Genomic DNA, 26,817 nt, shown 5'->3' on the forward strand with positions numbered 1-26,817 from the left:
CTGCATGTAATAAGCAATTAAACTTTATGTAGTATCCCGAAATGTTAATCACAAGAGAGAACGCTACAAACCGACAACTGTCCGCAGCCGTCTCACTCATGGTCTCACTGCCGGTGCACGCCAGAGCGATACATGGGTGAATGTTTATGCGCCTACAATGGCGGAGCAGGTAAAAATCCTTCCCAATGTCTGTTTTGATGGTTTTTATCATGTTTTATCACACGTATGGATCTGAGATGATGCTAGATAACTTGCTGCTCGAAGACCGCAGTGCATTAATGTGGTGACGTAGGGACGAGCGAGGGGACTGCTAACTGCAGTAACTGACAGGAAGTTAGCTAAAAGAACCATTCCGCTTACAGCCAGTGGTGTAGTGGTGCCTGGAGAAGTGGGTATACTCTAAGTTGTACTGCGCGCGCATCCGCTTTTGCCGGTCCTATATTTCCCATAATTGCGCTGCCTCACACAGCCACTCGTGAGTAGTGGTCCAACACAGGCCTACTGCATGAATAGCCTATAAGATATAGAGAGCGTAGCTGGCAGAACGGCTATATGTTTAGCCTCCGTGTCCGCTCCATTTACAGCCATAAGTGCGAGTGGGGGGGGGGGGGGAGTTCACTGTCCTGACAGCTGACTGCCGCTACGGTCTGCCGGACCATCACTGTTTGCACAGTAGGCTAAATAGGGAGACTGAGGTGGGGACCCTGGACCTTCTAGGGGGGTCCGGGGGAATGCTCCCCCGGAAGAAAAAAATGCAACCTTTTAAAGTAAAATTCATCAATCTGGTGCACTTTGAGAAGAAAACTGCATGCAACCAGGCCCAGGGGCCCAAGGGCTCAGGGGGGCCCTAAGCCAGAGATACTGATAGTAACTTTACATGTCGCATTGTCAAAGAGCTCAGTCACTCATGTCAATAACAGCCTAGGGTCCAAAAAGGAATAGGAAATAAATCATCATGGCCCCTAGCAGGTGAAAAATAGAAAAGCAAGTGCAAAACAAAAGCATTATTAGCTATGTCTTATGGGCTTCATAAGGGGCCTCTAAGGCCCCCACACACATACAGGAATAAGCTTTATACGTGTAAATTCTATACTGTTCATAAAAAGTAGCTTTCCACCCTGTATCTGTTGCAATGGGCCCCTCCATCATATAACATGGATCTGCAGACCAATCTACTGAAATGTTTTTACAGTTGCAGAGTAAAGAGTGCTGCCTGTTTAAGAAAAATAATATTCCTTCTGCAGCTCAAGATTTGATTTAAATCTAAATGTTCCTCTGAAAGTGCATCAGATTGATGCATTTTACTTTAAATCTCATAATCCGTCTATGAACCAACTGGTTTCCACAATCTTTTTTATTTTTGCGGGGAGCATGCACAAGCATTATTCATAGAAAAAAAAATGTGGGGGCCCCCCACAGGGTCTTGAAACGGGCCCCGAGATCGTTAAGACCGCCCCTGCACGCTTGCCGCCTTCTCTCTGCCCGCTCGCCTCTCTATTGAGAATGCATTAGTGGGCGAAACAAACGCCTCGGCCCGTGTGAAAAGGCCTGAACTACTGAACGAAGGAAATCAAATGAGGTTCTGGCATTTTCCCCAAAAAACGGGACAAATTGTGTCCCGGGAGAGATTTTTCTTTTCCCGGGACAGCTGGTGAAAAAAAGAGAACAATTTCGGGGAAAACGGGACGGGTGGCAACAAGTCCCGCAGTCGCGGCCGTTAGAAGTGGGTATACGCAATGTCGCCTGAAAAATAAGTGGGTATACGCCGTATACCTGCGTATACCCCCCACTACACCACTGCTTACAGCTCCTTTAAAGCGAGAGGGATCACAAATGATCGGAATTGGTCCTACCTTGTTACAATTTTAACGTTAGCTAATGTTAGCGATTGGTACTTAAGGTAAGATAAGCTAACATTACTCGTTTAAATGACTGACAGAAAAAGCTGTAGCTCAGTTCTTATTTTTCAAAGATCCTGATTTAGGTGACAGAGATATTTGTGTGTGATGTTCCTAAAGGAAAAACTGAAGGATTCTGACTATAATTTAAGCTATTATCAAGCTAGCTTTAGCTGTTAGTCAGTACTCAAAGCAAATGTGAAATTTTTCAGTGAACACCTGACACATTTCTTACTGCAAAATATGTAATCCGTGCTAAGTTCTTTTTCAAATCAAAACTATAGTGGGAGGTTTTTCCTGTACAGCAAATATTGCTTACACGCACCAGCTGCACATTTTGTGGGTAACATAAGCCAACAGTTTATTTTCGTAGTTGGCTAAATCATGCTTTCTTCTTACAGAATTGATTCTACCCTCCATTCAAAGGGGGACGATATGAGAATGTAGTGATGGGAAATTTAAATATATAAACTGTCGTGATGCGATCATAACCACCCCTTTGAGTGCTCATTAACTCAGATATGGGATAATATTTTAACATGAAGACTTTTATTGCAAATAATATTGATTCGATGAAAGGAACTTGTTAATACCATTATCCAAAAAGAATAAACATCCAGTACATTTCATATGGAATACTAGTAGGGTCGTTAACTGATTAGACAAGCAACCAACATAACTCCAGACTGTCACCAATGTGCCACAATAACCATTATGACTCTGAACAGCAGTTGTTTTAAATTTCATCAGCAAAGTTGATTCAAATAAATCACAAACAAACATCGCCTGGTGGTCTGTAGGAGGTATGTACTTTTAGACCAGGTTTGAGAACCATATGTTTGGAAAAAACTTGTTCCATTCATAAAAAGTATGAATATCTGTAAAATGGCCACCTCAAAAACACAGGTTAACTTTGACATGCAGCACAACCATACTCTCTGCACATCGTCAAACACGCAGGTGTGTGAAAACTATGACTACACACTGGCTCTAAAGATCAAAAGGTATCCTATTTTATCCAAATATACACACATTGATTCTGTTCTATAATACTGTTATATTGGTTACCACCCTCTCTGTTTCAAAAAGTAGGTAATTTGATTGCAAACATCATTCTTTTTTAATGTACTGACAAAAAATCAACAACAGTTATGGCATCTAAATGAACCCGACAACATTATAAACTATGCCATACTGTGCCTCATTCAAATAAATGTCACATACCGAGTTTTACATGTTTCAAATCTATTTTTTATACATAGTTTTCATAAAAGAAGAGAATAAATATACGTCTGACCCATTTTCATTATACCTTAACATTTAAACAAGTGGTCAAATGGTGCAATATTTTCATAATTTGTAAAACAAGCTGATAACAATTTTGGAACGAAACAAAAGAGAAAATAAATGTTTAGCAGATCTCAAAACAAATCACCACAAAATGTCAAAGTAATAACAGTGTTTGTGCTTTTGTCTTTTAACTGCGATGGCTATTTCTCTATAGGTTTGCAGTTGCAAGTTAAGGTGAAAATACTGCGTGAACTCGGGTACTGTTAGACCCTCGATTGTTGAGAAAAACACAACACAATCCAAATCCTAACAGGACGTGCAAACAAGTTAACCTGTACAACAAATACTACATTTTTATCTGATGCATCTGGCTTATTTGGAAATACCTGCAAGTGCCAAAAGTTAGGAATTTTAGTTTTGATTTTTACTGAATATAATGCCTGATTTGAAAGATATGTCAGCTATTGGTTCATGAATATTCAATTATAAGTTATTTGTCAATTAAAATAATTGATACTTACTGAGAGCCTCATGAAGTGTCCTTTTAAAAAGACTAATTTCATGTATATGGTACTATTAAGGCATTACAGTTTGAAGATATTTGAGGATGGATATGCCATGACAGTCGTGTCAAATGTTAAACCTTTATGATAACATTGGGTTTGAGCTGTTGGAGTGGTTGATTTAATTGAACAAAAAGCAATTATTTCTACTATTGAACGACTTAATGGATTAAATCATTCTCAACTCTGCTTGACATTCCCCAACCCTGTGGACCATCCATAAGCTTTTGGAAGGTTCTTCTTGGAGGAGCTGTTAGGACCTTGGGCCATGTCTGTAGCAATGAGCGTGTTCATAAGCTCATTTTTGTCTTCAGCTGCTCATAATTAACACGGGATGGACACAGGTTTCATTATTGTACTTTTTTTTGGGTACCCAACCACCTGGTGCCAGTTATCTTAAGTGTCATGGCCTCTGGCTCTCTTGATGTCCTTCATTTGTAAACTGGCACATTAAGTAGATATAGTTACTGAAACAATGTAATATATTTAAGTAGTGAGTCTTCTGTTAAAAAAAATAAAAAACATTAAAAAATGAATAAATAAAATACCATGATGCAGAATGCTGCTTTCCCAGAATCCATGTTCTAGGTATCATGTCAAATTTTAACGTACAAATCTTCAAGTGACCTACAGTGTGCAGCTGTGGCTTTTCAGCCAGTAGAGGACCAGCAGGTACAATTTCAGAGACAAAAGGCTCTGCCCAGATGCTCACTGGAAGTGGCACATTTCAAAGAAATGCATCTTCAAATAAAAAGCTTAAAACAGTTCAGCTTGGGCTTTGCCTTTTCTTCTCAACGTCAGCAGTTTGCTCCAACATTCACGTATTATGGACTCACTGAAAAAAAATGGAGTATATACTGTATTTATATTTTCAAGAAAAATGTAAACATAGGGCAGCGATGTTCCTCCCTTCATACTGTAAAAAGTCATGAACTGTGTTAATGTTGTTGGTCGAATGAGAAAGCTGGTCCCACTTTAAAACAAAAGCCTACACTATATTAAAATATAAAGATACAATACAGTATACTTTGCTACTTTGACGGCTGCCTGATCAAATCCTTCAGGCAGGAGTAGTAAGGACCCATTTCAGAACACAACAAAACACACCTTCAACACTGTTCATCCATCTATTGAGTAATCATGACAGCACAGGTCCCGAAAAAAACCTGCCTTTCTTTTCTTCATTTTTTCCCCGTATTTTTTAAGAACACTCCATAATCAGATTTATACTGTTAATAATCTAAATCACTCCTTTGTTCAACAACCCATTATACATTCAATAGAACATTGGTATGGTAATTCAGTGTGCTGTGAGACTTGGCACAATTACTTTTTTTTTGCCATGTACAAAAATGGATGATAATGTAACTTTTGCGCCATCATCTCCCACAGAAAGAGGCAATAAAGTAGCTCATTTCGGACATTTTGGGGCTTTTGATATGATTGGAAGTGGAGTAGGGCTAAGCATTGATTCATAACCTAGTCAATCAATAAGAAAAGAAAGGAGGAAATAATAATTAAAATAATGATAACAATTAAAATAATAATAAAAACCATCAAAGTATTTACAGGAAATTTCACTCCCTGCCACACAATGCCACAAATAAGAAAGAAAATCACACAATGTAACGCTGATTATTTTCCCTACACGGCTTTTCAACAAACTGTACCAGATTGGATTCCAGCCATCAGCAATGTCAAAAAGGACTCATAAATGCTCTCGACAGTCATTGTGTCCGGGCTGGCCCCTGCTAGTACACACTGATGAAGGAGGAGAGAGCCAGGATCAGGTATCGGCAGGCCAGCGGGACGTACGCACTTCCTGTGCTCCCATAGGGTGCAGTGTTGGGTGCTGTGGGCAGGAAACAAGAGAAGCTCTGATTAGTTGTGATTGCACTTTCATTCAACTGAACCTGCCATTTTGAAAGACACAGCCTGCTTGGTATGATGCTTCCAAAGAAGGCTGTAAAAACTGCAATTACTGTAACACTGCTGCTGTTTTGAGTATGTTTCTTGTAAGAGAAACTCAAACTTCACAACAATGCTGCTACTCAGTGGAACAGTGGTCTCAGAACCTGTGATTAAATACAAATACCAAAACCACAATGTAAAATTGCTAAACCATAGAAAAGTGCTGCATTTCAATCCTGCCATGTAAAGTCACAGACGTATTATCAGCAAATTGCACTGTATGTACAATCATGTATTATCATGCAATACATTATTAGATTGTTAATACTTATGTATTCAAGTTTAAGCAGCATTCAACTGTTGCAGCTGGTCAAAGTGGAGCTAGTTTGAACATCTACTACAGTTAGGCAGTATAGTCCTGTGTTTCACAACCTGGGGTACCAACCTAGTCCACACAACTATTTAATCACAAGCCCAAAAATTGAGAAATTAAAATTAAACTATTCAATTGATCAACTTCTTTTTTTTGGCCCCTCCTGTTAGGGCCAAATCCACTAAATAATTGCTGCTAAACCTAAGCAAATGAGAGTAAAAAAAAACGAGGATCACATAAGGTCTTTCCTTCACGTTCCTCTCGAAGGTGGCTTTGTTTTGGGCTGTTTGTGTTTCTCTGACCAGCCACGGTAATATGAACAGGTCTCTCTAGAGAGCTGTGTCAGGCGGGCAGAGAGGGAGAGCCTCTTCTTTTGGAGGGGGCTACTAAGCCTCCCACATACAGATACTCATTTAAGCTTGTAGCTCAGTAACGCCCCAGTTCATAGGTTACAAAACATGCTCTCCCACAGAATGCATGCACACACTTGCACATACATATACCTGAATGTACAGGTCACACACACACACACACACACACACACACACACACACACACACACACACACACACACACACACACCAGCACAGCAAGGCAGTGCAAACAGGCTCTGTTCTACCAGGGGAAATCATGTGGTGCACAGCCCATATCAGCAGGGTGCCTCCATTTACACGGCCATGTAATTAGTTCACAATGTAACTCCTGTGATGGGCCTCACGCTCGACAAACACACCGAGTAAAGCGAATAGCTACATAACAACACATGCATTCCATACGCACACAGATTCAATCATGAACGAATGAAGTCCTTTTCTTACAGCATGTCTGAGGTTAGAAACAGCTCGCAGTTCTGCGTCTTGCAAAAGAGGATTGTTATCATACTGTGCAGTTGTTGTGTGCCGTGTATTTATTCAATAAGGATGCGAGCTGCTTTTCATTAGAGCGGCATATGGCTGTCGATGTGGTAAAAATAAATACAACGCTGCAGAGATTGATCTTTTTTTTGTTGCAATTTTCACAGGAGATGCCAGCCACACATCCCATTATCACCTGACAAAAGCAGCGCTGTTACCTGATATTTTCATGCATTATTTGTCGGCACTGAAGTTGTTTACCTATTAGAGTAAAAAACATAGTACCCACTGACAGGTTTAAAAAAAAAGAAAAAGAAAAGTAGACAGTACAGGAGCACAAATGGGTGCAAATTCTGATGATGTGTGTGTTAGATGCATCGCTGGCCTGTGTTAACTGTAGCCCCCCTCCTCTTCTTTCACCTTGTCTCTGCCTTTCTATCTTTGTCTCCCCTTTCTACCTCATTCTCAGTCTTTGTATCCCTTCTCTCTCTCTCTCTCTCTCTCTCTCTCTCTCTCTCTCTCTCTCTCTCTCTCTCTCTCTCTCTCTCTCTTGTGCTCTCTTTCTCTCTCTCTTCTCCCATCCAAAGTACAGGATAATGACACAGTTTTCCTGGGCTGTGAGAGCGAGCTGAGAAATGGTTACCATAGCAACAGCTCCTGTCCTGCTCGGCCGGCCCACTGTTGTTGGAGCCTGAGTGCGCTGCATTGTGATAGCCACGCTAGCAGAATCATTTGGCGTGTGTGTGTTGTTTGTGTTTGTGTGTGTGTGTGTGTGTTAGTGGTGGTGGGTGGGGAATAGGCAGATGTCCCTATATTTCCCAGTTTCAGTTTCTCATCTGATCAGTGTCGGTGTATAGTTTCTGGCTTAGTAAATGCTGCAGTAATCACATTAATATATTGTACACAACTGCTTTTCACGCAGCAGTTCAGGGAGCTCACAAGGTAATTACTGGATCTTTGCTATAACTAATGTCGACTAGGCTGGAGAGCAGAACAATAAACCCCTCAGTGCTTCAGGAGAAGAGTGTTATGCAAGGTTGAGGGGTATAGTCAGTGCAGTTCCGGCCTCCTCACAGTGTTTGATTTTGCGCTTGTTTAATATCTCCCTGTGTCACTGTTGCAGGGGCCTCCAATGTTTTGACTGTGTGGGTTGTAACTTGCCATTGTAATTAACTCCCCAACCAGGAACTGCCTGCTATGCCATTACTCTGCTTATTAACATGAAGGGAATAGAATGGGAAAGAGCCAGAGACAGACAAAAAGCGAGCGCAAATGAAAGACAGATACGGGGAAGAAGAAGGGAGAATCAAAGAAGGAGAGAGATTGGTAGGGGGAAAAAAGACAGTGATTGAAAGAGGTGCGAGAGCGAGGCGGCAGCAAGAGCGGACAGGAGAGATAGGAAGCGGGTGGGGGCTCTGACGGAGCTCTACCTCTTTGGGCTTTGAATTTAATTGCCATGTACATCATCACCACGCTACAATGAAGTTCCCAGAATCCTAGACAATATATCATAGAGAAACCAACAGTGTCAAGAAGCGCTAACGCTGGGAAGACAAGCGGTGCTCCAAAATAGAGAGGAGCGGAGGAGATAAGTGGAGATGAAAGCGATACGCTTCAATTACTGTTTTGCAAGCGAATTGAAATGAAAAACTAGAGCCTCCCCAGCTCTAGCCAGAGTCCTAAGAAAATAACAATTCCTGGTTCCCTGCCTCTGATCCTGGACTGGAGCCATTGGCTTTAAATAGTGTGCTGGGAGTATGAGCCTCTCTCGCTTTCTCTCTCTCTCTCTCTCTCTCTCTCTCTTGTCCTTCTTCCCTCCCCGTCCCTCCCGAATCCCTATCAACAGCAGTTTTGTCACCCACATATCATATGCACAACAAATGCTAAGGCCCTGAACCTCAGTCATAGTTGACACACATGATGAATCATACCTAAATATGCAACATTGAAACTCTATGGAGGGTTTGTGTTGATACCATCCCCAGCGTTGTGCCCTACAGTATGATTCCCTGGAACACTATCATTCATTAGCGTTAGCTTCTTTCTCTTCCTCTTTTCAGCCCTTAAAGCATCACACCGCCTCGGTTCGTGAAAATATGTGCTTCATTAAGAAACAAACCCTCAAACTTGTGTTTACTTGTCTCAAGCTTTCACGCATATTCCGTATTGCACGTGTGAAAATGCAAGAGGCGCGAGAAGGATTGATCTCCCTATGTTTTTTGTGTTTGATTGAGTCTTCGGTTTATTCGTTTGATGTTCAGCGAACGGGTTGGTCGTATCTTGCAAGCAGGCTGTCACGAGCGATGCACAGACGGCAGCCAGCCGGGCAGCATCCCAATCCCCACGAGGACAGGGCTTCAGAGATGGGCTCTTCTGAGCAGGGGGTTCGGGGGGAGGGGTTCAGTGTCCTTGACCATCAATCAGTGGCCTCTGGTCCTCCCCCTCGCAGCTCCCCTGAGAGAGCCCACATGAGACAATCCGGAGCCAGAACTGATCCTGTACACACCACGTTGTAAATCGTGCTAAATCCCTCTACATGCAAGGTTCACAGCCACCACCAAGGGTGTCTTTAACACATTTCAGAACAGACTGAAAGCAGGGTTTTCTTCTTCTTCTTCCAGGGCACTACACTGGTGGTCTGTAAAAAGTTTAAATGGAATATCATGCAGCGCTAGGGACATTTGATGGGAGGGGGAATGCCGCACCTTTCCACGAATGTTCCGCGCTTCAATGTCCTTAAAGTGCCTACACACTGATGAGCGTGCAAACACTTTGTAGAAGGTTATCAAGTCATTTTCTTTGCTTTACCTCACTTCAGTCCAATGACAGTGAAATACCTTTGTCCCCTCCACCCTTCATCTTGTACCCTCTTGCCTGTAGCAGCCTGCCATATTGAGTCGGTGTAAAATTGACTTGCCGACCCATCAGCCCATTCATCCATTCCTCGCTCGAAATATCTCCTGTTCTTGTACAAGCAAAATGTTCATCCGGACCAGAAATGATGTTCAAAACTCATCACAGTAGTCTCCCACTGTGATCATCACACACCGCTGCTCCACAGAGTCCTCATTCACACGGACCTTCGAGCTCATTAGCCCCACCAATCATCTACATTAGTGCCAGTAATGAAAAGCTTCCATTAATAAGATGGCCTTCAGAGATCATTTACCCTCCTCCGCCTCCCAGTACTGCCATATCCTTACCCCGCCCCCTCCCTACCCAGCCTGGTACCTGCTGGTTATCAACACCCAGCAGAATACCTTTTAGGGCTGGGGCCTGGGCTGTAATAGTTTCTCTCAGCATCAGTATCTCACTGGAGAGTGAATGAGCTGAGAGAGACGGGTCACCTGATAGCTTACTGAGTGAGCCGGGGGCTCTGGATTGCAGGCTGTCTGTGGCCTTCAGCTTGACTTAATCAACGCCTCTGTGGGGTCTCTGGACACATAAGAGAGCCCTCAGCACAGTGTGAGCTAGAGAGGAAGGAATCTCCACAGAGGAGACATTTCCGGCGTTCTCAGCAAAGATACTGCTCCTTTTCATTATTGATCGGTCTTCTCACTTTGCTCATCATCCTCCTCAGCCTTCTCAAATGGAAAGTGTAGGTGTGTTTATTTTATTTGGATCAAATAGTGAAGGTATGAGTCTAGCATTCATGAGAATCCAAAATTCAGAGTGACCTACTTGTATGTTTATTGCACCTATCAATTCAAGGACATCCTTTATGCGGGAAATCAATGAACTTGCAAATGATGTACTTTATATGCACGCCTGATGGATAAATCTCCATTTTTAAAATGTTTTATGAATTTTCCCTGGTAGGTTTTTCTATTCTTTTTCTTAAAGTGGAGGGTAAACCCACATCAGCACGTTGTGGGAATAAACAAAAGGGGGAAAAAGTGTGGGTTGAGTCTTTTTATCACAGTATTTCCAAAAGCGTAATTACTCCATGACTTTGGCTGCTCCCACTAAATCTGTTTAATTTTAGAGGCTTAATAATATGCACCGAGATGCAAACAAATAGTGTCAGCATGTAGAAACTTCATGCCTCTCTTTCTCTCTCTCTCACACTGTTTCTATAATAACCTCACTCTTATATTTGTGTTCTCACTCCCTCTTTCTCTAATAATTCCCCATGCTCCCTGTCTCTCCCTGACATTCTTATCATGATTTAATTTCTGTGCAAGCCCTGCTACAGGCCCAAGGATGTCGCTTAGTCAGCTGCTTTGCTGCTGTGTGGCCGTGACGACAGCGACATCTGGCCAGTTATGAAGAGTGTTGACTACAACCCAATGCAACTTGCTTCTTCATGAGCCATCAATAAAGCCTCATACCATCTGATCTCCAGGAGGCAACACGTTCCTCCTGCCTTCTCCTTTCTGCCCATCTCACGTCTGTAGGTTCCTAAAATAGCTATTCCCTGTTGTTATGTATGTGGGATTTTGATAAGACAGCTCTCTTTTATCAATTTCCATTATGGTGCTGATAACAGAGCAGGCCTGAATGTGGAGGGTTAAGTGCATTTCACTTGTGATGGCTATCGGATAACTTTATCACAGCAGACTGCGTAGTTATCACACTTTACCTGGGGCTTGTCTAGACCTGACTGGAATATGCTCATGCAGTGCATCTGTTCACAAACACACAATCTGCAGCCAGAATTTGCTCAGATGGTCAAACTGTATATAGAGCAATCCATATTATTTGTTCATATTTACCTACCCTGAGCTGTTAAATGATTTCTCTCGGATCAATTCGGCGGTTTACAGAAATTGTTGGACCAAAAAGGGGCAAATCAATTGCCAAGTGATTAGCATGTGCAGTGGATTATTTCTAGCTCAGGCTGGGTGGAGGAGAGGCACATGCCATATGTTAACGTTAATTATTGCTAAAAGTCTGCTTTAGATAGTGTACGCCCATAGGCTATGTGAGTGTTAGGCATGAAATATTCCTTTATTACGCCAAGACAAAACCTCAGGCAGAGAATGCATTCCAGTCTCTACTCCCCACCTTGTTGCTGACTGCCTGCGGGAGGTTCAGATAAAAGCTGTAGTGTCCTGAAGTGAGCACCATGGATTCACAGTGATATTTTATACAGCAGTTTGAGACAGTACAGGCCCTTCCTCTCACAAATGTCCACACACTCACATAAACACACACACACAGACAGAGACACACACACACACATTATGTGTGTGTTTGTGTGTGAATTATTCCCTTTCTGATTTAAACACTGAGGGATCTGCAAAGTAGTTAACATTTCAAGGTCTTATAAGTGGATATTAATATTCACAACCTTCCAGCGTATCCTGCCACAATATTTACTGCGGCAGCTTTGTGGACAATAAAGAAAAATCAGTCAACAAAACAAAAGCACAAAATGATGCGCTAGTGCTACACAAATAAACCTCTTGACACATGTAGCTTCGGGAGATTGCAGTCTGGAATGAGAATTAATCCCTTTCTTTTACTGAAACTAGAAAACTATCTTTTTTTGTTGTAGTCTCAGGGGCACTTTACACGACAACACGAAACGGTGCATGCGCGAAAATATTCTCGCGGTTAAACTATATCATTTACATGAAAACAGCAAACGCAGGCATGAAACCGCAGGTTTTTGAGATCACCTCCCAGGGAGGATTTTTTGGAAAACACAACGGTTTTGGTTTCTTGTAAACACTGAAACCATTTCCCCTGGTAACGCTGACGTCACGGCTCCACTTCACGTAGGCCTATGCGTAGTCTATAACATTTGCTGTCAAAATACCCACACGCGAGTTATAAAGTTAGAAGACAACATAACATGCACGGTGTCTCTGAGGCACCATCACTGTGATCAGCGGAGAGTGTCGTGCAGGGCTCAAATATAACACTCGCCAATTTAGTCTAAGCGATTAGTAAATTATTGAGACCACCGGCCACTTTGTCTGGGGAAAGATTTGTGCTCTGCCGGTTTTTCTAGCCAAATAAACGTGTGTAGCTTCTATATGCCAGGGACACGGCTCTCTCTACATTAAAAAACACTATCCATAGTTCAGCTCGCAGCGGTTAAGTTACTGTTCAACAAAAGGAGCATTAAGGCTACGGCTTCACAGTAAAAGCATTTCACTGGCTAAACATTAATAGCATTTCACTGGACAAACGTGAGTCGACTTTTATTTTGAAGTACGCCTAACAGGAAAGTAGCCGCTCACAAAGCCCCTTCACTATCAGCATGTCTTCTGTTTTCACGAGTTCTATGCGGTGAAATAAGAGGACAGAAAGCTTGTCATTTGCAATACTTGTAACCCCAAGCTTACACCAACCGCTTTATGAACGTTAAGCCCCTATCTCACTGGGCTGCGACTGTTTGCGACAAGTTGGAGACTGCATTCGCAAACGAGTCTCCAAACGTTCGCGGAGGTCTCAATTTCCTCGCATGAGTCGCAGAGCCGCGCAGTCTTGTCGCATGAATTTTGAACATGTTCAAAAAAAGTGTGTGACAAATCAGTCTCAAAATAGTCTCACAATCGTCGCAGGTGTGTCGCACGCGTCGCAAACCCTTCTCAATATAGTCTCCGCGAGTCAGAAAGTGCGAGAAGTGTGAGACAACTTTGCGAGGGTTTGGCGAGTGTTTGGCGACATATGAAACTAAATTGCGACTGCTTTGAGACAAATATTAGACTGACATTCCGTTCTTGCGACGTTCGTGAGACATAAATGCAACCTCCAGGCAAGGACATTCGCAAATGTGTCGTAAGTAGCAACTCAGTGAGACTGCAAGTGAAAATTGTCGCAAATTGGCATATTTTGTCGCAATTTTGTGTCTCCAACTGGTCGCAAACAGTCGCAGCCCAGTGAGATAGGGGCTTTAGTGGCATTAATTTTCGGTTACAGTAAGGTTTTATGCATCAAATTGTACCGGAAGAGCTATCTACTAGGCTGTGTCACCGCTGACTATTGGCTTGGCATGCGTACAACAGCGATTTCGTCCCGTTTCCTCTGAAAACACGTGTACGAGTGAAGATGTCAGATGAATTGTGTCTGAACGGGTTTTCTTTTTAAACCAAAAACGGGAAAACTGTCACGTTTTCACCGTGTAAAGTGCCCCTCAATGTGCCGTCCTGAAGATGGGCTGCACTAAAAAGCCACTGATGTCAGGTGCAGTTAATCTGGAGAGTTTGTTTAAGGAAGAAATACAGTGAACTGGACGTGTGACCTTGATGCTCTCTGTCTGAAATTTCTGTGCACAGCTGGCTCAAGACGCAAAGAACGAAACACAAAGAACCAGTATTACGAAATATGCAGATTTACTAAATTAAAATGATCAATATCATAATTTAAATACTCTTTATCAAAACTCAAATTCCAGCATCAAAAGGCTTATTGAAAACGTTTGGAAGTATTTTCAGCTGCTTTATATTTTCACTCCTTCTGCAAATCAAAACAGACATACCAAGGTTGCTTGATCCATTACGAAATGCTGTCAAATAAACACAATGCATTTGAAAGTTAAGGGTGACGCACATCCACTCTGAGCGCGTTTCCTTTGGAAGTAACATTTGTGTGCACTCTGTTTAATGACACTAACTGTGGAATGACTAAATGTTTTGGTAGCATGGATACAAGGCAGACAATATCACCTCACACCGAAAAAGAAAATGCATTTAATTCTTATCTTCTACCCCACATACAACCCCCCCCCCCACCCCCACACATACACACACCTATACACAAACACACACACTCCACATCCACTTCAGCCTTTCCTCTGTAGGCTTATCCTCTCTGCCACACTGACACTATCAATATGCAACTTGCATGGCTTCATAAATACCAAGAGCGATTATGGTGACACATGCTCTTTCCCTTTGATGTGGGACTGTGTTTGGTGACTGCAGCTCCAAAGTATGTGCGGGTACCACTCTCTCTGCCTTTGTGTTCCCGTTTTTCACATGAGGTCAAACATTATTGACTGGAATCACTGAGGGGAATAAGTCTGCGTTTACCGACAAATTGGACTGGTGGATTGACCCCTGGCTCAACTCTGCTGTGTACCAGGAGCAGCAAATATCAATATATATTTCGTAAAATACACACATCTCCCTGTGAAGCTGGAAACTGAGCAGACGGATTCACATTCACATTCAGCAGTTCTCATGAACTAAATTCGATGCACTTGGGACATGGAATTTGAGCTTGAGAAATGTCATTTCAATTAAACTGCATTCATACCCTAAAAGGCAATTGTGCCATAATCTAGAGGGTACAAAACTGCAATATGAAAGGGGCTAATACCATCTGTCAATTTCAAAAACTCTGTTTTATTGCTTAAAGAGGACCTATTATACTAATTTTCTGGTCTTAATTTCTTGTTTTACACTGCTATAGAGCAACCTGACACGAATCACATCACAAAAAACTATGTAGATTTTCGGGAAGCTCTTTCTCTTATTTTGGCGATCCAGCACGTCCTGTCAACACTTGAGTGTGTGTGCTTCGGCAATCTCCGCTCTCCCCGCCTGTGCATCGGCCATCACCCCCCCCCCCCCCCCTCTTGCAAACCCCACTCCGTTGTGATTGGTTACCTTCCTTCCGGAACACTTTCAGTGGCGGGAAGCGCGAGCATGGACCTATAAGGGCGCGAGGCAGACGCGAGGCAGACGCGAACAGGGAAGTGACAGCATTACCATACATGGAAACATCCGCGTGGTGACGTCCCAGGGTTACATGCGACGTCACAGGGTTACAAAGGGTTAGACCGCTCTGAAGACGTGACTTCTCCACTGGCTAGAATAGTGTTTAGTGCTAGGCACAGACACCCCAGACGGTCAGCAGGGAATACGTCGAAATGCATGTAAGTCATTATTTGATAATTTAGTATGGTTAAGCATGACTATGAATCATCATAACAACGTTTATAGGTCATAAAAGTCAAAAAGCATCATAGGTCCTCTTTAAAAAAACTAAGAAAATAGTGAATACAAAATTCAGAATTATAATTCTGCATACTGTACTCACTGATCGCTCCAACTAATTTTATTTCAACCGTGTCGATCTAACAAAGGTCTCGTTGGATCATTTTAATTTAATTTAACTTTTATTTATCCTCGAGAGACCAATTGAGGGGTGACCCTCATTTACAATGACGTCGAGTTATTGATCAAAACAATACCTGACAAAGACTGAATAGTTGCTCAGTTAAAATAAAATTAGCTTGAAGCTTGTCTGGCTTTGGCCTTTTGTTTTTGGATCCACTATGCCCCAAGTCCAGTGGTTCCTGCTGAAGATAGACATCTATAAAAAGATAAAGTTTCAGCTTCTACAAATTGTGCGGGATGCCAGAGCACGTCGCATCAATTCAGTTAAGAACAGATTGAAGCAAGAGAGGAAGTCAAAACCCAAAATATCATTAAAACACCCAAGACATTTTCAGAACAAAACCCTCTGTGTTGATTTCAGATCATATTTCACGTAACTACATCAACACCACCTCATAATGTGCAGAGCCAGGCCTAGAGACAACAAGTTGGATTGAAATATTGGTTCATAAACTAACTTTCTTTGCATTTATTTGATTCCTACTCAAGATAAACCGGTAAGCATTGCTTTACATGGTTTATATGGACTTAAAAAGCATTGTTTGACAGCCCTAGTTGCAAATGTAAATTTCACTCTATTAAATTGTATGTAGTGACAGACATAAAAGCAATGCAAACGAACATTCAAAGAAAAAGGAATTATCCCACATGGTTCTGATCTGTGCTAGGAATGCTTTCAGTTCTGGAGAATGACAGAATGAGACATTTTTTTGGCTGTTTCAAGTTGGGATGCAGATCTGTGGCAAGGGGCCCACTGGGAGCCACCCACCATCACTAAGATCTCCCCATGCTAGATGGCATTAGGAATAATAAATGAAACACAGAATGCTCTAATCCTTTCGTCTCCGTCTAAATGTTCTCAGACAAAGGCGCCTGGGATTCTTTGGTGCTAATTAACTGTGTCAATGGTGACAGGACGCTGGCCTGTGTTAGAATTGAGCAGCTCAGCTCATTGATTGCTTGATACACGTTACTGTTATTCAACAGGAAGGAGGGACTTGGAGAAAAATAAGGGGCCATTTATCACTTGAGCGGCCTTGGTGTATTGAGTCCTGAGATTATTTAGCCAAAAGCATCTCTCACGTGTTCACTGACCTTTCTTCATCCTTAGTCAATGTAAAGTAGGTGGATCCTTGTCCAAAGCCTTGAATAACTCATCATCTGCAAGGCCAGGGGAATACTAAAGGGTTAATGCTTTCTGTTTGAGGCCTCCGAGGCTTTCCCCTTAAGCAGCTGCATTTCAATTTCTAGGTTGCTTGAGAAGAAGCGAGGAGGGGAGGGGGGATCTGAGATAGCTGTGCAGGCTGCATAAAAGTGTTTGTGTGTGTGCGTGAAGAAGTCCATCATTAACTGTCAGCAACAACCAACCCCCAGCCACCCACAACTAATGCACATACATGCACACACGGCACCACCTCCAAATGGGAATGCTTTCTCCATGTGAGTGCTAATACAGTGCATGTCTGCATTTGTGTTCGCATGTGTGTGCAAGCCTGTGCTGCATTCTTTATTGGCCTCTGGGGAAGGGGAATCACACACAGTGACACCAGTCCAACTTGCACTGAAAACCTTTAGCATTTAGCAGAGGGCTGGCAATTGCAGAGGACGCCAAAAGAGCTTGGAAATTGAGCCAATAGAAGTAACCTTATTTAAACGGCCAGACATCTAAGTCATTTCCCCAAAGAGAATGCCATTTCTGAATGTCATGACCTTTTCTAACCGCGTTTAAAAAACCTCCAAGGTCTTAAAGGTGTGGTTTGTCAATAAAAAGATTGTGAAGACTTGCAGTAAACAGAGAGAATAGTGATGCATATTCTGAGATTTTAATGAGTGGTTCATTGTAGATACTTTCATCCGTTGTTCGGTAGATTGAAAGGTTTTTCCTGAGGCTTGTGACGGTGATTGAAGAGGTGTGTGTCTATGTGTGTGTGTGTAGGGTAAATGAACTTCAGTGCAAGTCCACAGTTTTAATAGTATCAATTTAAGAAAATGAAAAGCGAAAATGCTTTAGGGGTACCTGTATGTGTCAGTGTGATGTAGTGTGTGTCTTGGTGCATAGAAAAGAGTGTGTAGCATTTAATGTGTGATGGGCAGTGTGAACTGATTTTAAGGGAATTGGGGGAAATTGTCGTGAAGAGAAGCTTTCTCTGTTACGGCATCTCAGAGATAATTGTCTTCCAGACTAAAACAACACTGTGCAGCAGTACTTCTGTACCGGGCACAGAGTTCATCCTGGAAGGGCGGAGGGGGCGTCACAGCAGACATCAAATTGAGACAAGAAGTAAAGAAGGAATTAAAGAAAAGATGAGGGGGAGGTGTCCGGGGTGCATTTCCAAAAGACAGTGGACAACAGTATTTGCTGTGGCATAAGGACAGCATATATGGATCCACATGATCAATAACTGAAAGTTTTTCGAAGGTGAAACAAGTGCAGCAAGTCAAGAGGATACACTTAGAAATCTCCATGGACAAAGATAGGAAAGTGCGGAAAGCCTTACTTAAGAACTAGCAGTACTTGTGAGCCGTCCTATCAAATTTCTTCCAGTGCGATCTTGCATACAAAGTGGAGAGGATATGCCGTTAGAGCTGTGCTGTTGCCATCCAGGCTGTTCTGATAAAAAGGCAGATTGAATTCTGTTTCAGCCAAAGATGGATGAAATGAAAATAAGTTGCCTATACAGTCACATCTCTGATGACTGACGGGCATTTTCCTGCAAGTGTCGTAAGTAGGTGTCAAGTTGGAGTGATGGAGCGAGCTGAGTACGCAGCAATTGAACTCAGATGAGCCCCAAACAAATTGTCACAAGTACTTTTCTCAGGTTTGCAAGCTAGTGCATGTCATCAAGTTGAGTTTGACACATAAGATTGGATAAGATTGTCAATCAACATGGTATTGGTAGTTATCATGATATTTTTTTTTAGGAAATCCATCCTGACACTACTTAAAATAACCAGATGTGAATATTAGATTTTTGATCATTTAATTAATTAAATACTGTAGAAAATCTAGGTACTTCCTCATATTGATGAAACAATTATAAGAATACACCCTCGGTATAAATGTTACAATAAAATGTATGAAGATTAAAACAATTCTTAAGTCTTCTTTTGCATTTATTTTTGCATTTGTTTCTTTTTCTATTACTCAGTAACGGATGTGCTATAACATGTAGTCAAGTACAGTACTTAAACGAAACATATAAGTAAAAGTACAATTACACAAAGAAACGACTCAATTACAGTAACTGGGGGTAAATGTAATCAGTTTCTTCCCACCTCTGCTATGATCAACTGCACAAACATATTTCAACTCTGAAATGTCAACAATCTTCCTGCAGAATTTAAAAGATAAGAAAATGAGCAACAGACTTAACAACAAAAGAGCAGCTCATATGCAGCTCCATATCATTATGTCTGTATGTTTGATTTATACAAGTAAAACAAATCCTAGAAGAATTATTCCCCTGCAAATTCAGGAGGCAAGGTTTAGCAGAGGTTGCTGTCGGAGGCAGTGGGCACAGTATCTTGACTCCTCAGGCGTCTTTCACTGTCAGTGTCAGTCAGGGTTTGTTTAGAAGGGGCAAACTAATTACTGTGTAATTCCCGACACTTATCATGGATTGACATATAGGCGCCCCCTGCCTCCAAGATTCAAATACATGGGAAGGAGACATGTCATGGGTGGGTAGAATTCCTGCATTCTGAGTATTATCAGGATAGTTGGCAACAAAGACTCAACCCCTCTGGCACAATCACATGAAAGACCAGTAATCTGCTGGCAGCCAGCTGTCATATATGAATATATATGAAACCCAAAAACAGCCTGCCCAGGCCTGACACTCGAAGTCACAAGTGAAGCTTGCAAATTTTTTTTGGAAATGTGAGTTCCCTGACAAAAATGTGTGTAATAAATATTCAGTGTTTTGCAGTGTGAGGCAATGCTTTCTTCTTCAACAAAAACTGTGTTACAAAATATGTATCAACAGCATATTTCCCCAGAGATTTACAAGACCAAAACTACATTTAAAACATCCTATGATAGCGGAAAAAAATGTTTTAACCTGAAAAATGGACGAAACAATGTTTACTCAAGGAATGCCACAGCAATATGGTTATTAGATGGTTTACTATTTATCTAAAGCTAAACCTAAACGCTAAATATTTTTTTAAGGAGTGAATCCAGTAGGATACACACAGTGGAAAATTTAAATTCCCAAAATTAAGAGTGCTGTAAGGCTTTGCAAGATATGGCAGGACTAAGCACCATAAGACCCGCAGGTCTGTGAATATGCAGAGGCCAGCTGATGTCTTAATGAATGCTGCCTCAGCTTCTCCTCTCTCATGAGTTGAATACCAAACCTGAGAGGGATGCAGAGAAGAGCCTCCTTACAATTGAGCCAGGCATGAAGAGTGCATTCGCTGTAAGGGCAATGACAGCATGTCCAAAGCCTTCTCTCCATTACTACTAAAAGTGTTCTCCATTTTACCTCAAAATTACACCCATTTAACTCTGCTGAAGAGTGCTCTCACCAGAGATGAGGAGAGGGAAGACCTAAAGCACTGCACAGTGTGAACCCACTGCAAACTACAAGTTGGCCAAAAAGGACATATTTTCTGATTTACCGCTGCCTATCCTGTACGTGTATGGCTTTCTTCAATCATCCTCCTTAATGCACTAACCAATAGAGTCTGTCCAGATAGAGAATATGCCCTGGTGTCTCAATTATGGACCAAGACTGAATCTCTCGAGCAGCCTTTCGTGGTCATAAAAGGAAATGACAATCCATTTTCTGCTCCAGCTATCACACAGCAATTGCAGAGTCCTGTCTGTTGTTGGGTGCGCCAAAACTCATCTTTCCAACTGAGTCGTCCATTTAATCACCCTGTGTGCTGTTTGGAGAGGGCCAATTAAAGCTGGAAAAAGATTGGAATTGACAAAAAAAACACTTTCCTTGTCCTTTTAACAGTGACTTCCCAACTCTGGTCTTTTCTTCTTATTTGCCACAATTTCCATGTAAGAGGAAGAATGCAGTTGAGGAAAAGAGTTGTAAATACAACATCAAAAACAGGGAAGGATGTCAGAGACCTGGAAGAGCTACAATGCATAATACACTTTGATCTACTGCATATAGCGGTGGATGTGTGAGATTTGGTGACCTGCTAACTCTGAGAAGTTGTGCCAGAAAAAAGAAGATTGTGACAGCAGGGATAAAAGAACCACCTGCAACAAGATTTCAAATAAGAGGTGGGAATAAACACATGAAAGAAAGAAGATTCCTCTTCACAATTTAAAAACTGGAAAGGCGGTGACAGGTCTCAGTTTTAATGCCCACCCACCATTATTATTCTTACAAATACTGAGAAATATCCATAGAAGATGGAGTGTTTGAAATACTTTTTTTTGTTCTTCTGAAGACATTAAATATGGATTTGGTGCACATCGGTGTGGTTCTTCTGTGTGGCACTGACAGCCAAACCAGGCTTGCATTTAATGGCTGGCACTCCTGAGGAGATGCAAAGTGGGAGAGATAATCAGAAGGACAGTGGAGAGCAGTGCATGTGGGAGAAAGGGAACGATAGAGAGATAGATAGAGAGGGAACAGAGAGGCAGAGTAACTTGTGAGAGAGATGTGGGGTAAGTAGAATTATTTGCTGATGTGGCGAAGAGAAGCACTGCTGCTTCTATCACATACTGATAAAAAGGTGAAAAGCAGCTCTGAAATGTGATGCTTTGTAAAGGAACAGTGAAGTCTAAGGCCCATAAATAGGACAAATAATCTGTTAGGGGAAAAAGATTACGTATGTGGGCCTTTGTGGGAGTCCAAATTTTTTTCTGAATGCTCCAATAAATGTCCGGATATAGTATACTCTATTAGTGCTAAAGCAGACCAATAAATAAAGTTTTTTTTAACATTATCACGAAGGACAACAGAGTTTAAGTGCTCTAGCTCACACTGTTATATACATCCAGACTCTCTCACCTGGTTAGAATATCAACACTAGATAGTTCTGCAAAACCCAGAAACATTTAAAATAACCTTACTTTGTCCACCTTCAGTTGGGATAATGAAGTAGTGAATGTGGGAGGCAATGTGCCGTAAATGCATCGAGACAGAAATTAAAAGAAGAAGAAAAAGAAGCTACTACCTTTTATATACTATCTATGGTTACTACACTTTGGTTGCCCCTAGTGATTAGTTACGGGACTGCACTGAAAATACCTGCCTCCGATTTTAACCAGGAAGTAAGTTTAAAGGTGCTACGAGGAACTTTTAAATATTTCTGAAACAGTCACATTTTTCCTCTGATGATCTGATGTAACAGCCAACGAGACCATCAGTGCAAATAATTGTATTCATATAGTTTTTCTTAATGCCTTTGTCATGGGTACGCTCACCCAGGAACTACAGCTGGCATAACTAAAACACTACCACTTTTGTCCAAAGGTCGTGCAAGAATTCTTGTGGTCAGATTGAGTATGCTTAAAAATACCCAGATGCCTAATACATTCAGCCAACATTTTTAGTGTTGAAATCAGCATTCTATTTGGGATATTCTGACCCAAAATCGAGTGATGTCCCATCGACGGACCCTCTGTGTGAATACAACCAGGGATGCGACGGATATATAGGATAAGGCCAGGGGCGTTGCACCAAATTCTGGGCCCTTATACAGGAAGTCCTGATGGGCCCTCTGAGAGGTGGTCTTACAATACAAACATGTAAAAGCTATGTTTGTCTATAGTCCAAAACGTATGAGTGACTGGTCCCTCTCCGAGCCAGATAACAACACAATGTTTCTATTGACGAATGACCAAATCATTACACGTACTTGAACACAACCCCTGGTCTAAGACTCTTAATAACCATGCACACACACCGTGTTTCTCACAGGAATTTGGGAGACTGTGTTGGGGACCCTGGACCTTCTAGGGTGGTCCGGGGGAATGCTCCCCTGGAAGATTTTTTTTATAATGTTAAAGTAAAATTCATCAATCTGGTGCACTTTGAGAAGAAAACTAAGGCTAAATCAACTGTTTCCTATTTAGTAATATTTTCTGGAATAATTTATAGATAATGTATATTTATCTTCCTAAATAAAAAATGTCTGGGCCTTCATAGATCAGGGGCCTATATTGAGCCAGTAAAAAAATAAAAAATAAAAAAACAATTTTTTTTTTGGGTGCAGCCCCCCTCTGCCTTGGGCCCCCCAAGCCTGTCCGCAGTCCGACGGCCCTGAACGTAACTGACCATCGTTAGATGCTCATAATTACCGAGTAGAAGTTGAATGCATCATGGTACAATTCAATGCAGCCTCTGAATGGGCGCATAGGCTACTGGAGCACTGTCAGACAGTAATATGTGTAGAACACATAGTCACTGTAGTAGTAACGTTCAGTTATAGTTGACGACTTTTTTCTTTTAGTTTTTTTTTTTTTTAATGAACTGGCGACTTGATCAGAGTGTAGCGTGGCCAGATGACAGCTAACGTAGGCTCCAGCCTGCGCCCCGTCAAAGTTAATGTTATGAATGAACAAGTAGTAGGCTAATTGTTTCAGCCTCCCTCTGTAGTTTTACTCTCACCATTCTTAGAAAAAAAGTTTTTGATCCCCTGCTCTGCTGCTCATATCCTACTCCTGACCTCCTTCTCAACTCTTTTCTGGTGCAAGCTTTTTTGGGGGCATCCTCGCCTGCTGGAGTTCGCTCGCGCTCACTTAATTCCAATGAGGAAGAACGAACCGCGGGGTGGACCAAACCATTTTTTAAGAAGGGGCCAAGGGGGTTATTGAAATGATTAAAATTAGAATATTGTATGACTTGTGGCTTTGTTTTAATTCGGAATCATTCGTATGATTATATATTAGTTCACTGTATGCATAATCATTTTGTCATAGATTCTACTGGGGGCTGTGTGGGCCCTTATAATCGTCATAACCTTTACCCCTATACGACGGCCCTGGATAAGGCAATATCGAGGCGCAATGTTATGATGGAAAAAAATAAGTCATAGTATGTTCCAATTGTGTGCCTACGGCATGCTACCTAGATTATTTTTATTGTAAACTGTTGTATGTAGAATAGAAAAAAGAAAGAGTATATGATTTGGACTACAGGGCTGTTGAAATATCCTCTGCAATTGGAGTCCTTAGAGAGCATCGCCTGTTAGCAGACTGTAATGTTTTAACGTTATCTTTGTTAGTGACAGATCATTTTTGTATATTTGTTAATCTGACAGTCCCAGAGTAGTTTTATCATTGCTACTAGCAACTGCTACTACCTTAACAGTTGGCTAATCACCCCACACCCTTATCTGCCTAGTTTAGCTTAATTTACATGGCAAAAACTTGAGGTTTAAATCATCATATGTTTACATAATTCCAAGGGATAAATATATCATCCTTTGTTTTATGGATAGCAACTTAATTTTTTTAATCAAAGCCAATACGAAGATATCACTTTGCTTTAGAGCACCCTTCCCATCTCAGTAAAACATAAAACCAATTTCATTGTAGCTATCTCCAACATTAAACTAATCACTATTAGCACTCCCAATGTGTTTGAGGGCACTGTAATAAAAAGCCCAGGCATCCACAGTAAAAGAGAACCTAAACCGTTATGACAAATATCACACAAACAACTGAGTACCACTCAGCCAAATAGCAAAAAACACGTCCCTTTATTCATAGATTCATACTCATTAAAAGGAATTACAGAGAGAAAACAAATGATGGCAATCATATTGTGTGCAATCATAATGTAGGAAATTATGGTTGCCATTACAAAAAACATTTGCTGTTACAGTATTGCAATGCAAATGTTTTCACAAGGCATGGGGACTGTAGAACAATAAAATGAAGTCCGGAAATACTTGCACCTTGATTTAGCATTTTTATTTTTTATTTTTTTTTATATTCTCCGAGTATGTGCCATAACACTCAGGAGAGCTTTAAAATGAGATAATACTCGGGATGCTCACAAGCTTCCAGCACTACATGACAAAACCCACCATCTATTTACATTGTCCAGGAATCTAGGGGTCAAGTATGATAGATGACATGCCATCTGCTTATCAGGCCCTTCCAGAGATGATTGGGGGACCTGGCAATCCTGAAAAAAGGAAGGTCACAATATCACCTCAAAACAAACTGTACAGGACAGGAGTTGTGGTGGCGGTGCGGTCTTGAGAGAAGAGCACAGGAGGGTTTTGTGGGGCTCTTGATCTTGCCACCATATAACTGTGATAACACTGCTAGAAAATGCAGTGCCAAAAAGGATTATCTGTGGGTAGCTCAGTGTGTCTGACACCAGGCATGCTGGGTAAAGAGAGGCAAGGATGTTTACTTTAGAGGCTCTTCGAGCAGTTTAATACTGTAGTCCAGTCCTCTAGGAATTGCAGCACCAGTCTACTCAGACAAGACCCCAACGTAAGCTTATCACTGGGAGATGTTCCCTCCTATTGAATGTTTCATGAGTGCAGTGTTTTTATACTGCCATTAGCCCGGGTGATTCACAAACCCGAGTAGTCAGTAATCATATTGTAATTGCCACTTGACGCAACTCGACTTTCGCACTTCTGACTTGTGCTTCTGGCTACAGAAGTGTAAAGGAACATTATACGTTACCATTGTTAATCCTTTTTTAGCTGTTGTTTGGTCAAGCTTTTAACAGTTTGCCATGCACAGGAATCTTGTGTGGTTCACATCATGAAAATACTTTATCTACAACATCTGTGTGACAAAAAAAAACAAAAAAAAAAAAACACCGTTTTGGTATGACTTTAGTTCACTTCAAACTTGGGAACTCAGCAGAGGTTGAATTATATGGTTTTGAGATTTAATCGAGGAGAAAGGAGGCAGTCTGTGCTGTGTGTTGGAGCCACGGGATGGGGAAAAAAACCCTTTTAAAATCTGGTACCTGCTTCTATTTGACTCACCTAGAGTGTCACATTGCTTATCTGATGAAGTGGAAATGTCTGAAACGACCACAATTTGATGTGAGGTAAGTTTGGTGTGAAAATAACTGTAGAACAAATGAATATATTGTTATGTAATTTATGATGTTTACTAACTGACAGTGATTTGTGTTATTGATTGTGCTGGGGTGAAGCAAAGGACAACCATATCTATTCAGCTCATTCAATGACATCCAAGAAATTCAATAACACTTTCTAGGTATCAGTGTTCACCTGCACAATGTCAGAAATAGTCCTAATTGAAATTAAGGACATGCTGTGGCAGCAACATCATATTACTGTGTAGTAGAGTCAATTATATCTTGAATATTCTTTAGGTTTTTCCCCTCTGTGAATATTTACATTTTCACATTTTCCAGTGCACCAGTTACTTCAGGATGACCCAGATTTTAGTTTATCAATAATAAACAGTATTCCAGTTGTCCATGTGGACATGTAGCATATGCTGGAGCATATGTTACAGGACATACTGCAAGAACTTAGTATGCACTGCTGCAGGGCCCAAGAGCAGCAAGACTTCCTGCTAATCATTTGTTTTTCGGTAAACATTGAATGTATAAAGATACATATGCTTTTCTGTTTTGAATAGCAATTAGCTTTTAAGTTCAACATTTTAAATAACTTGCAGTCAATGAGTGAATATGAGAAGTAGTTTGTTGAAAATACAACTATAAATATAATTTACTTTAATTTACTTTTGATTTGAAAACATATTGATAACTGCCCTATAGACAATGTAAATATGCTGTTTCAAACAAAGGGAATAAAGTGAATCTCTAAGTCAATATGATACTACTCTCGCAAAGCCAGGCCAAACTACAGCAAGTAGTATAGTCTCTATAGTATTATTTCTCTAAACCAATCACAATCGTCTAGGGC

At 41.3% G+C, this 26,817-nt stretch overlaps 1 protein-coding gene across 1 annotated transcript in view; it reads right to left on the reverse strand.

The window, feature by feature from the left end:
- Positions 1–5,502: 5,502 nt before the first annotated feature.
- The window catches only part of negr1 (neuronal growth regulator 1), a gene marked incomplete at both ends in the record, with an annotated part of 159,386 nt that continues 138,071 nt past the window's right edge, over positions 5,503–26,817 (reverse strand). The window contains one exon of the mRNA XM_080033034.1: positions 5,503–5,603. Coding sequence (XP_079889160.1) covers positions 5,503–5,603 — 101 coding nt within the window. The remainder of the gene's footprint in view (positions 5,604–26,817) is intronic.

The sequence above is a fragment of the Ammodytes marinus genome (genome assembly GCF_949987685.1).
Source record: "Ammodytes marinus genome assembly, chromosome: 8".
Classification (NCBI taxonomy): Eukaryota; Metazoa; Chordata; class Actinopteri; order Uranoscopiformes; family Ammodytidae; genus Ammodytes; species Ammodytes marinus.